Raw genomic sequence first — 12,391 nt, forward strand, 5'->3', positions numbered from 1 at the left:
GGGAAGACAGGTGGGAAAGGAGGGAAGAGAAACTAAGAAGGAAGGAGGAAGAATTTTACCTGCAGGAGAATGAAAACAGTAGAAGAAAGAATTCTAGAAAGAAAACTGTAAGATGGAGAGGGGTGGACATGACTCATTTCTGAAGAGACACAAGAAAATAGAACTACGTTTTTGAGAGTGAGAAGAAACATCATTGGAGCAAAGGTGGTGAGATGGCCACTGAGTGAGTACAGGGCTGGCTACAGAGGGCAGGCTCAAGGCCAGGTGAAAACCTCCCCACGTTCCCAGCAGGGCTGATAGGCTGAGGTTCCTGTGAAGCTTGTAGGCTGTGTAACAACTGTCTCCAGGGTTCTAAGCCTTACTATTTTTTGGTCCGGGACTCAAGCACACGGCCTTGCTTGCACTAGGTGAGCACTGTACTACTGAGCTCCATTCCCAACTACAAGCTCTCCTTTTGAGAGTTGGACCCAATTTTCAAGCAACAACCTTCCCTATTCCATCACTACCTGCGAATTGTGTGGCCTGGACAGGTTTGGGGATGACCTTTGTTACTATGTAGATGAAGAAAGGACAAATGCCAGGTCAGGTACATCGCAAGCGGTTTCTGACTTTACTCCGACTTAGCTGTGTTGCTGGTGGTGGGGCGTGATGTGGGAAGAAGACAAGAGAGTGGATTTTTTGGTTTCCTATCATAGAGAATATTAGCAATCGCTGATGTGGCCACAGGTAGGGAAAACTCACTATCAAAGGCTAAGGAGGTGAACTCGCAGCTGCTAGGTTATACCCGCTTGTGCCCAGCAACCCTGGTGCAGGCATAGAACTTCAACCCCACGCGACAGAACAATGAAGCCCAGGGAAGGCGAGGACATGAGCGTAGTTGTGAAGTCTAATAGGAATCACACTGAAGACCCAATGAAGTACAGCAGAGGCAATCACACTGTAATCTGTGTAAAAATCGCCAGAAGAGAGGTCAGGCCCTGAGATTATTTACTAGCTCTCAGGGGAAGAGCCTGTTTTTAAAAGGCTCTTAGTTGATGCTGATGTAAGAGGGCTATGGACCATTTTCTGAGAAATACTGGGTTCCAAATTGCAGTACATTTAAAAAGGGACAGAGAGAGGGAAGAAGGGAGACAGAGGAGGGGGAGAGGGGAGAGAGAACTCAGCCATGAAAACAGGACCTGGAGGATGGGAGGTGTTCAGGAAACCGTGATCTAGGGGACAGGTGGTTACAGAGACGACTTTCCATCTCAAAGGTGAACCGGCCTTGAGTGATGACACTTTCAAGGTGTGGCCAAGGGAGTAGGTGGCTCAGCTGGTGCAGAGGTGAACAGCAGCGGAGGCAACAGGTCAAGGGATGTGAAACCTAGGCTGCCCTTACAGACCTCAAAGCCACCCCAAGGCATGGCAGCGCTTAGCACAGAGAAGCAAAGCCAGGAGCAAAGTTCAGTGTCCTTGGGAGGAAGCTGGAGGCACCCACATAGCTGGCTGGTTCCAATGCTATGGGGAAGTGAAACTGGCCGACACCACGTGTCCGTAGTTTGTTTACTATGCATTCTACAGACTGGGCCAGTAATCCTCAAAGACACGCGTCATATGAAGTATGTGTTATTTTTGCTTGTTTTATTTATTGAGAGAGTCTCATGTAGTCCAGGATGACCTCCAGCCTCTACCTCCCAAGCGCTGTTATCAGGTATGGGAAATGTAAATGGGATTTCTGTTTCCATTTGTGAGAAAATACAACATAGAGAAACTGACTCTCACAAAATTACCGTGTCAGGTGTTTTAATATATTCCAGACGAATAAAATCAGAATTTACTGACTATTTTTAGGAATGGGGTTCATTTTGGAAAGGCGATGGAAATGTTTGTCCTGAGATGTTTTCTTCTTAGTGCCCACAAGGTGGCAGCACTGAGTAGAAAGCCCTTGAAAGAGGCTGGAAACACTCGCACCGGTTCACATCAAGACTTCTGGCTGTTCCACGCCTTGATGATTTTTTCAGCGGCATCCAGTGTGCTGTCTTTCTGGAAATTAATAAAAGAATCGCATTGTTACATATTAATATGAACTCAAGATAGAGAAATATTTAAATATAGAAGATAAAGCCACGTCGTGGTGGTGGTGGCCTTTAATACTAGCACTTGGGAGACAGAGGCAGGGAATCTCTTGAGGCCAGCCTGGTCTACAGAGTGAGTTCTAGGACAGCCAGAGCTACATAGAGAATTGCTATCTCTAAAAAAACAAAACGAAACAAAAACCATAGAAGGCATAAGAAAATATTTAGTTTTAGGTGAAGAAAGAATTTCAAAATAAAAATACAAATGCAAAAAAAAAAATGAGGGCGGAATGGGAAGATGGCTCAGAGGTTAAAGGCGTGCACTAATTTATAGAGGACTCATGTGGCTGGGTGGCTCACAAAACTGCCTGAAACTCCAGCTCCAGGGGATAGGATGAATCGCTCTTATCCTACATGAACACACACACACACACACACACACACACACACACACACACAAATAAAAATACTTAAAAAAACAAAAGCTAAAAAACGGAAAGCAGTTATTCCATTAATTATAATTAGAGAAAGAAGTCATGAGTTCAGAGGCGACAATATTGAAAACCAATAGGCAACGCCTCCCCCCATTTCCCTGTCAATCCCTCTGTTCCCCAAGACAACCTGTCATGGCAGTTTTCATGTTTAGTTCTAATGACTGCCATTAAAATCCAATCATATACTCAGGCTTTATTTCTTTACCTGTGAACACTGTGTTATTTACTATAGTTGGCTTTCAATAAGAAAAATAAGTCATTCTAATCAATACTCTGAGAAAAACGGCTATGATTATTGAAAACAAATCCTCTTAGCTGTTGAATCGGCAATATGGTTTTTATTACATTTTATTGACTTATGTATATTTTTAGCTGTGAATGCTCTGTCTGCATATATGCCTGAATACCAGAAAAGGGCAGTGCTAGAAGACAACAGAATTCTCTCTTCTTCATCAACAAGTTTAATACAACTCACGTAGAGCTGGCGAGGTCAGCCAACTGGGAATTAACTCCATGTCCTAACTGAAGACCTTTCCTCCATATTGTCTCAATGCAACTTTTGGTGACACTGACATAATGAGGAACTCACAGCCCAGCTAGACTTTCCTTTCCACCCAGGCTCACAGTGTTTACACAACATGACTGCAGACTTGTGTCCTGTTTCTTCCACCGTCAGAACATCTGCAATCTCTACTGTTCTTGGTCCATTGGCTTCACCTATTATTTGAGACACAGATCCTTTCTAGGCATCCTTTCCTTTAACCACCACTTTGATGACACTTGGCAACCATTCCCTGTATGCTGGGTAGTTTGTGAAATCATTTTACAACTCTCTGAATTATTTCCAAGAAGAGAAAAGGAGTAGGGCTGTGTTTACTGGAGTAAAGCTGATGCTTTGTTTTTCAAGACAGAACGTCTCTGTGTAGCCCACTATGTAGATCAGGCTAGCCTTGAACTCAGAGATTTGTCTGCTTCTGTGTCCCCCAACTGAGTTCTGAGATTAAAGGTTGTAGGCTACCACTCCCACATAAAACTGAAGCCTTACGGTGACTTTTTCCTTCAGGCGATTATGTTTGTATTTTCAAACAATGTGTTTATAAAGATGGCCTCTGGCTTGTGGTGGCTTGTTGGCTATGTTATGATTTTATGATGACAGATATTCAGTAGCAACCATGATCTGAATTTTGATATTTTGGGGGGCTGATAATATATGGTAGGATATTCTCATACTCTTTCCTAGTGCTGGGCTGTATGTAGCAAGGAGCCTCATGATCCAAAAGGTAAATGGCTGCGACGCCAGGCGCCTGCATTTCTAAGATACGCTGTTCAATAATGTGGTTGTGGTAAATGCATTTTTCAACATACAGTATTTTGAACAAGACTTACATTAATATATCTCCATTGTAAGTGGACACTAGGGCTTAGATTTTTTTTTTAGGCCAGCCATTATGATTGTATTTCTTTTTCTTTTATATTTTAGTCAACCAAATATTCACATTATTCTGTTGTAAAAAATAGTATTTACTACTGGGTGGTGGCAGCACAAGCCTTTAATCCCAGCACTCAGGAGAGAGAGGCAGGTGGATCTCTGTTCATTTAAGTCCAGTCTGGTCTATACACTGAGTTCCAGGACAGCCAAGGTTACACAGAGAAACCCTGACTCAAATAACAAACATAAAAACCAAACAAAACAAAGTATTTATGTTATATTAGGTAGACTTTGGATGAATGGAGTTAGTATAGAGATTGCCTAGGTCTCAGTCACAGTGTTTTGAGTAGCCATAACATGCATGTAGTATGTATGTATGTACGGCATGTGCTTGTTTTGCATGTGTATGGGTGCGCGTGTGTATGTGTGTAAACCTATGAAGGCCTGAAACTGACATTGATAATTTCCTTATTACTCTTCATGTTTATATATTGAAGCAGGGTCTCTCCCTGAATCCACAGCTCACCAGCTATGGACTGGTGTAGCTGTCAGCGTGGCCTGGGGACACAGCCTCCACCTTAGAATGCTGGGATTACAGGCCACTGCCTTGTTTATCTTGCTTTTACGTGGGTTCTGGGGATCAGAACCCTGGTCCTCATGTTTACTCAGCAAGTGCTTGCTCTACTGAGCTACTTACTCTATAGCCCAGCAATAACATCTTAAGAACAGCAGATCTTGCTATTACAAACAATGCTGCTATGAACATAGTTGAGCATATACTTTTGTTGTATGATAAGGCCTTTCTTGGATATATTCCCAAGAGTGGTATTGCTGGGTCCAGGGGTAGGTTGATCCCGAATTTCCTGAGAAACCGCCATACTGCTTTCCAAAGTGGTTGCACAAGTTTGCATTCCCACCAGCAATGGATGAGTGTACCCCTTTCTCCACAACCTCTCCAGCAAAGGCTATCATTGGTGTTTTTTATTTTAGCCATTCTGACAGGTGTAAGATGGTATCTTAAAGTTGTCTTGATTTGCATTTCCCTGATCGCTAAGGAAGTTGAGCATGACCTTAAGTGTCTTTTGGCCATTTGAAGTTCTTCTGTTGAGAATTCTCTGTTCAGCTCAGTGCCCCATTTTATAATTGGATTGATTAGCCTTTTACGGTCTAGTTTCTTGAGTTCTTTATATATTTTGGAGATCAGACCTTTGTCAGTTGCGGGGTTGGTGAAGATCTTCTCCCAGTCAGTGGGTTGCCTTTGTGTCTTAGTGACAGATTCCTTTGCTTTACAGAAGCTTCTCAGTCTCAGGAGGTCCCATTTATTCAACGAGGCCCTTAATGTCTGTGCTGCTGGGGTTATACGTAGGAAGTGGTCTCCTGTGCCCATGTGTTGTAGAGTACTTCCCACTTTCTCTTCTATCAGGTTCGTAATAGCCAGAACCTGGAAACAACCTAGATGCCCTTCAATGGAAGAATGGATGAAGAAAGTATGGAATATATACATATTAGAGTATTACTCAGCAGTAAAAAACAAGGACTTCTTGAATTTTGCATGCAAATGGATGGAAATAGAAAACACTATCCTGAGTGAGGTAAGCCAGACCCAAAAAGAGGAACATGGGATGTACTCACTCATATTTGGTTTCTAGCCATAAACAAAGGACATTGAGCCTATAATTAGTGATCCTAGAGAAGCTAAATAAGGAGAACCCAAAGAAAAACATATAGGCATCCTCCTGAATATTAACCTTCATCAGGCGATGAAAGGAGACAGAGACAGAGACCCACATTGGAGCACCGGACAGAAATCTCAAGGTCCAAATCAGGAGCAGAAGGAGAGAGAGCATGAGCAAGGAACTCAGGACCGCGAGGGGTGCACCCACACACTGAGACAATGGGGATGTTCTATCGGGAACTCACCAAGGCCAGCTGGCCTGGGTCTGAAAAAGCCTGGGATAAAACCGGACTTGCTGAACATAGCGGACAATGAGGACTACTGAGAACTCAAGTAATTGAAACCAATGGCAATGGGTTTTTGATCCTACTGCACGTACTGGCTTTGTGGGAGCCTAGGCAGTTTGGATGCTCACCTTACTAGACCTGGATGGAGGTGGGCGGTCCTTGGTCTTCCCACAGGGCAGGGAACCCTGATCGTTCTTTGGGCTGACGAGGGAGGGGGACTTGGTTGGGGGAGGGGGAGAGAAATGGGAGGCGGTGGCGGAGAACAGACAGAAATCTTTAATAAATAAATAAATTAAAAAAAAAGAACAGCAGATCTTCTAGAGTGGTCTAACGGTGATGAATGCTCTTGGTTAGCCATAGAGACATCTTTTGTTTTCATTTAAGAATTCATTTTTTCTTTAAAAAAGCCATGTGTATGTGAATGTGTGTGTGTGAGCATATGCCGCACATGTAAGGATACCAATGTGCAGATATCCATCTACACAGGCTAGAAGAGGGTGTAGGATTATATTCGTCCCCTAAAAAAAACTATGACTCAAGGATGGTGTCTCCTAACACTTGTAGGACTGAGACCAGAGGATTGTCACGAGTCAGAGGGCAGCCTGGGCCACAGAGTGAGACCCTGTCTCAAGAAACCACAAATGAATAAGTAAACTGAAAACAAGAGTAACAGCAAACAGAGGCAGAATACTGACTTACAGTTAACTTCATGGCACCGAGTCAAATTTAAAAAAACATCACTTTGTATATCATTTTTAGAAACAGGAAAGAAGGTGCTTCATAAGTTGGAATGCAAGATACTTTTGTGAGAATACAGACACTTACTTTAATGAAGCAAAACCGCACCAGCTTCTCAAACTGTGGCTTAGACAGCGAGTCACAGAAGGCTGAAACAGGGATGGCTGACAGTTTCTGGAAAACAAGGGAGATGATGTAACAGAAAAACCACACCCATTCCAAATGTCACCGAAGAGACCACAGACTCCAGAAATAGACACTGTTTGGTCATAATTTTTTAAAAAGAAAAATATTCTTATAATCCCTCAAAAAGCCCTAAGTGGACTGTTTGGATGAAGGCTGCAATCAGGGCAGTACATTTGCCTCTCACTGGGGAATCAGAGACAGGCGGATCTCCCAGAGTTAAGGCTAGCCTGGTCCACACAGCAAGGTCCAGGCATGCCGAGCCTACATAGTGAGACTCTGTCTCAAAAATCGAAGCTCAGGTAAACCAAGATTCTAAAATAAAGAAAAGGAGGAGAAACAAAGCTAGAATTGTCACTCAAAGCACATGCACAAGCTCCTTGATAAGCTTGCTACATCACAGCCGCTCAAGGGTCAGTGAATGTTACCTTGTTTTTTGTCATCCACTTCACAAACTTGTAGTCATAAGGCTCATCACCCTTCATGTCAGAGAGGTCAGCATCTGCAACCACAGGGAAAGGTGAGCGGAGGAAGGACTGCTTCTCCAGAAAGAAGATGGCATGATGCCACGCTTTGTCATCTCTCAGTGAGGATACGGCAGCACCAATGTCACACGGCTCTCTTGAGAAGGTGCTAGTAACACAGTTCTGAATACAAGACCTGCCATACCATATGTTTTCAATAACCATTAGTCTTCCATTGTCCTGCATCGCAAGGTATCATGGTAATTACATTTTGCCTTTATTCTTTCTCTTTATAACTTTTGAGATAGCATCTCCCATGGCAGTCTAGGCTGTATGGGACTATGTATCCCAGGTTGGCCTTGAACATGTAACAACTGTCCTGCCTTAACTTTTTGAATGCTGGGATTACTGACATGTATCACCATGCCTGGCTGTTTTAATTTTCCTTTTAAATTATTTATTTTGATTTTAATTGTGTATATGCATATGGGAGTGTACACGGGTTTTGTGTGTGTATGTGTGGTACCCAAGAAGACAAGAAGAGGGAGTGTGAGCCCTGGAGCTGGGGTTATAGGCTGTTGTGAGTTGCCTAACTTGGGTGTCAGGAACTGAACTCTGATCTGCAAGAACAATATGTGCTCTTATCCACTGAGCCATCTCTCCTTTCCAAGCCTCCCGGCTACCTTTATTCTGATGCAACCACTAAATGAAATTTTAATTTTTATGTCTAGAAAAGGGGGAGAACTAAATTCTAGTATAGGAAACAATCCACACACAGTAAATGAAAGTTTGTTCGTGAGGAGAGGTTGAGATGTTAATATTTCCCCCATTGGTAGCATGTCATAAAGAGTGGATATCAGAAAAGGCTTTCCATCCAAATCCTCTGGCTCCTACCTAACCACACTGTATCCAGAACTTAAGACTCGAACAGGATGTGGGCACAGGATGCACCGGCTCAGGCAATGTGGAAAGGGCGCTTAGGGCAACCCTGAGATAAATCCTTTCTTGTAGTCTATTGTCTTGGGGAAGCTGATCCAGTGGAGAACCTCGAGGGTCATTTCCCAGGTGTCCTCCACCTATTTTCTCAATAAATGAACTTGGGTGGAAAACCTTGAAGATTTGAAATTGAAAGAGTAGCTGGTGGGAAGAAACTGGATGTGGGTCAGACGAGAGCCAGAGGGCGCCCCAGTCTAAACAAGTTTCCTGGGGTTCAGAAGGCTCTTCACCAAGATAAGGGTGTGTTCTGGGACAGGCACTCCATAAAAACCCATGAAAGCCTTCCCTGCAGCCCAAGGTGGGGCCAGTAGTTGTGACCACTTCCTGGAAAGGACTTCAAGTGTCAACTACAAGAAAGTCTAGCATCGCAGTTCTCTGAAACCTGTTATAATGAAAAAAAATTACTAATGTCTAATGCTTGTGTATAGCAAAATGATTCCTACATGAATCCAGAGCTAAGGGAGCCTCCTCCTACTTCAGGAGAGCCCCCACTTTCTCATAATGAACCTATGTTCATGCTGCCACCCCCCAAAAAAACTACCATACATTCATTTTTCACATAAAATTGAATTTTCCTTTATTTCCTCTAGGTTTCTAAAATTTAGCATAAATGAGAAACTTCAGTTTCAAATTCAGTGGCATATAATGTTATTACAATCTAAAATATTGAAAACCATATTAGAGTGATCATAATCAATAATGAGTATCAAAGACTTATTATTAATAATATTTTTAAGTATTAAAAAAATATAAGTTTTGTGTAAAAACTGTTGGAACATGGCCAAAGGAATGACGCATGGTGAACGGTGCCTCGGGGAACTCTGAGAGCGGCTCCAGGAAAAAAGGCAGAGGGCCTTTTACCTCAGGTACATTTTGTCCCTGGATTACTCTTGGATGTGGCGGCTTCACGCCTCCCGTGACAAACATTTACATTCAATCTATAAGGTATGTTTATTCTTGTTGGATGTCAGAACATAGCTAAAGAATCCAATCTGGGGAAAGGATATGCTGAGTGCCGTCCTCCGTGTGCCCTGAATCTGGATAGGGTCCTCTGCCTTGCTTGCTTTTTCAGAGACAATCTACAGCCTGTGTCAGGCAATCGTGTTAAGACTGGTCTGTCCTGAGATAGTTCTGGGAGAGGACTGTTAATATTCAGCATGTTAATATTATTTAGTTTGTGCTCACTGGTGTTGGTTTACATATTTTTCTGAACCCAAACAACCTTCTTTGGATCATGGTTTTCTTTGTTACATTTATGTAAGAAAGTACACTAAATGAAGCAAAGCTGTCTGTAGTGTTTGACTGTCATCTGACCCATTCATTCTTTAAGGTCCTCAAATCCCAGATCTTGTAAACGGATCTGCGGATCTGCATAGGTTGGCGCCAAGGCCAACAAGATTCCTATATACTTATTCATTATTATACTTCCAGCTTGAAGATTTGTGGGTGACAAGTCAGGATCATGCCATCAGCATCAGTTGAAGGCAAGTCTAGTGACCTGAAGTCAAGGTGCAGAGCCCACATGGTGGAAGGAGAGAAATGATTTCCAACGCTGTTCTCTGCCCTCCACACATGAGCCTTGGCTGGTGCCCATACCCCATGTAAAAGGAGTCAATATTGCCATGTGTTGGAAGCAGAACTGTGGATATTCCATATGCACGACTCTGGGAAGTTACTTCAGGCTTTGTAAACCTTCCTGCCTGCAAGGGTGGCACTAGCAATGCTTTCTAGAAGATGGTATTTGAGAGCCTGGCATATAGTAGAGTCTCAACGGATGTCAGTCACTCCCCTTGTTCCCAGCGTTCAGCTCTGCAAACAGCAGGTATTCCCCGAGGCTTCACAGAGTCTACCAAACAGCATTTAGAAAAGTTAGAAAAATGTTCATGAACTATTTCAAGTGTACCGTTTCACACTCAGAATTTCCAGGTACACCCTGGAACACAGTGAGAACAGTTCTGTAAGAGAACACTTTGGAACAACACCAACCTGATAGCAATTTACCAGGAGTGAAAGTTCAAGTACAAGTTCTGAAGGGAAAGTGAGCTGTTGAAAGTGTTGAAATCATCCCTCCTAGAGATAAAATGCGTTCTGGCTTGGGCACCTTTCCCTCATATGTCTCTGCTTTCCTTTCAAACATACGTGTCTGTAGATGTGAAATAGCAAAGGCTTCACAAACCTAAGGAAGACACGTCGGCAATGATGAAGTAACCCCCGTCAGGGATGATGGGTTTCAGGCCAACACTGTTAAGTAAATGGACCATCCGATCTCTTTTTACTTCTAATTCCTTTGGCAGAGAATTAAAGTAACACTCTGGGTCATCCATGCGCTTGATATCAGTCCAAAGGGCCTGGGCCAAGGCTGCCTGCATGTTAAGATATAAAAGGGGAGGGGAGAGCATGGTAATGTCAGTTATGGCTCAATTTACTGGAAGAATAAATAAAGGTCATCCAACTAAGATTTGTGGCAAGGAAGTCACTCAGGAAGTTACAGCCAGATTCCTGTGAACTATCCAGCTCCCTGGGTTGATGGAGGAAGTTTTATGTAAATGTTTAAATCTAATATGACAAACAAAGGAAGACATAGAAATCCAAACCAAAAAAGAGGTGTCACATAAATATGGTGTCCTTGGTAACAAAAGACATGAACTGTTTTCTACTGGGGTGAGCCGTCATCCAGTTTATTAAATCTCAGACTAAAGAATGTCCAGAGAGGTGACGGGGAGTCAGTGTTTTCCGTTACCTAGGACAGCACAGGAGGAAATTAAAGCTGGCCTGCTGTGTAGACAAGCCAATACAAGTTCCTTGTTCCTCAGAGGAAATGCTAAAATCATCCTGACCACAGCAAGGCGATGTACATGAAATGGGGGCTAGAAACAAGTATGTAGACTGTGTGGGCAACTCCTCCAGCGCTGGTGACTCAAGAAGAGAACAGAGAAGTGGGACCAAGAAAAACCAATAATATAGAGCAAAGAACTTAATGTTTGTGTTCCTCCTACTCCATATGGTGAGTTCTTGGTCTCCAAGGAATGAGCATTAGCAAGTATGGCCTTTGGGGGTGATTAGGCCAGAAGCCTAGAGGCCTCAGGAATGGTACTAGCACCACTTCCATCATGGGAGAACACACTGGAAAGGGGACACAAATGAGGTAGCAGGTCCTTATCTGGCAGTGATCATCAGATCCATGAGAAACATGTCAGGGCAGGATGATAAAAACAAGTCATAATCACAGGAGGAATTCAGCACAAAGATCTACCAAGCAGAAGGCTAGAGGGTTGGCAAGCAAAGTGAGCCATTTCAGTAAGAGCTGGGAACAGAACAGTTCACAACATAGGTGTGGCTCTGGCTTTCGTAAAACCTCCAATTAGTGCGTACTGAAGGGTGGGTAGAGAGGTGAGGTGGAAAGGGCAGAAGAAAATCTGTTCTGTGTGAGAGAACTGTAGCAAAAGACAGAACATGATGAGGTGGGAAGGGGCAAGAGGGAAGTCTGTGGCAGGAGAATTTAGCAGTAAGACAGAATCAGCAATTCTTCAACGCTAGGAAAACAGCATCCAAACGCAGCTGTCTGTGGATTTTTCTGAAACAGCGACTAAGATGCCCCAGGAAACGTTCTAGGATCTCAGCTGTACCTCTATGAGCAATCTGTCCATTGACGATAGAAGTCATTGCCCTGGGAAATCCAGAGCACAGAGACACAAACGGCTGTGCTAAGTGTATCTGGATTTTTCTTGTTCAAGTCCGGTTATGTCGACCAGTAGCAAACACCACTGACGTAATCTTCCAGCTATGTCCAGAGTCCCATCTCTCCTCATCACTTCTGCCGTTCTCACCTTGGTTTAATGCACTAATATTTCTCTCATGGAACTCTTCCCTTACCTTCTCCCTCAACGAAGCACCAGCCTCCATTTGATAATTTACGATCAAAACTGCCACGGCGTCCCATGTCCCTCAGTCCTAACAGTGACATACATGGGCCAACTTGATGTGACTCCCAGCTACCGCTCAAGATCTGAGATTCTCTTACTCTTCCTCCTTGGTGACCTCATCCCAGTAACTATGTTTATGATATGACAG

The 12,391-nt window shown here is 43.4% G+C and overlaps 1 protein-coding gene across 2 annotated transcripts in view; it reads right to left on the minus strand.

Annotated features, from left to right (window-relative positions):
• Nucleotides 1-1,601: 1,601 nt before the first annotated feature.
• Kyat3 (kynurenine aminotransferase 3) overlaps nucleotides 1,602-12,391 on the minus strand; it is a 33,495-nt gene continuing 22,705 nt past the window's right edge. For both annotated transcript variants that reach the window (XM_075981178.1, XM_075981179.1), the window contains 4 exons: nucleotides 10,497-10,683; nucleotides 7,289-7,362; nucleotides 6,765-6,851; nucleotides 1,602-2,022 (listed from right to left, as the gene is read on the minus strand). In XM_075981178.1, coding sequence (XP_075837293.1) covers nucleotides 1,960-2,022; nucleotides 6,765-6,851; nucleotides 7,289-7,362; nucleotides 10,497-10,683 — 411 coding nt within the window. In that variant the 3' untranslated portion in view covers nucleotides 1,602-1,959. The remainder of the gene's footprint in view (nucleotides 2,023-6,764; nucleotides 6,852-7,288; nucleotides 7,363-10,496; nucleotides 10,684-12,391) is intronic.

Source organism: Microtus pennsylvanicus, chromosome 7 (assembly GCF_037038515.1).
Source record: "Microtus pennsylvanicus isolate mMicPen1 chromosome 7, mMicPen1.hap1, whole genome shotgun sequence".
In the NCBI taxonomy this organism is placed as follows: domain Eukaryota; kingdom Metazoa; phylum Chordata; class Mammalia; order Rodentia; family Cricetidae; genus Microtus; species Microtus pennsylvanicus.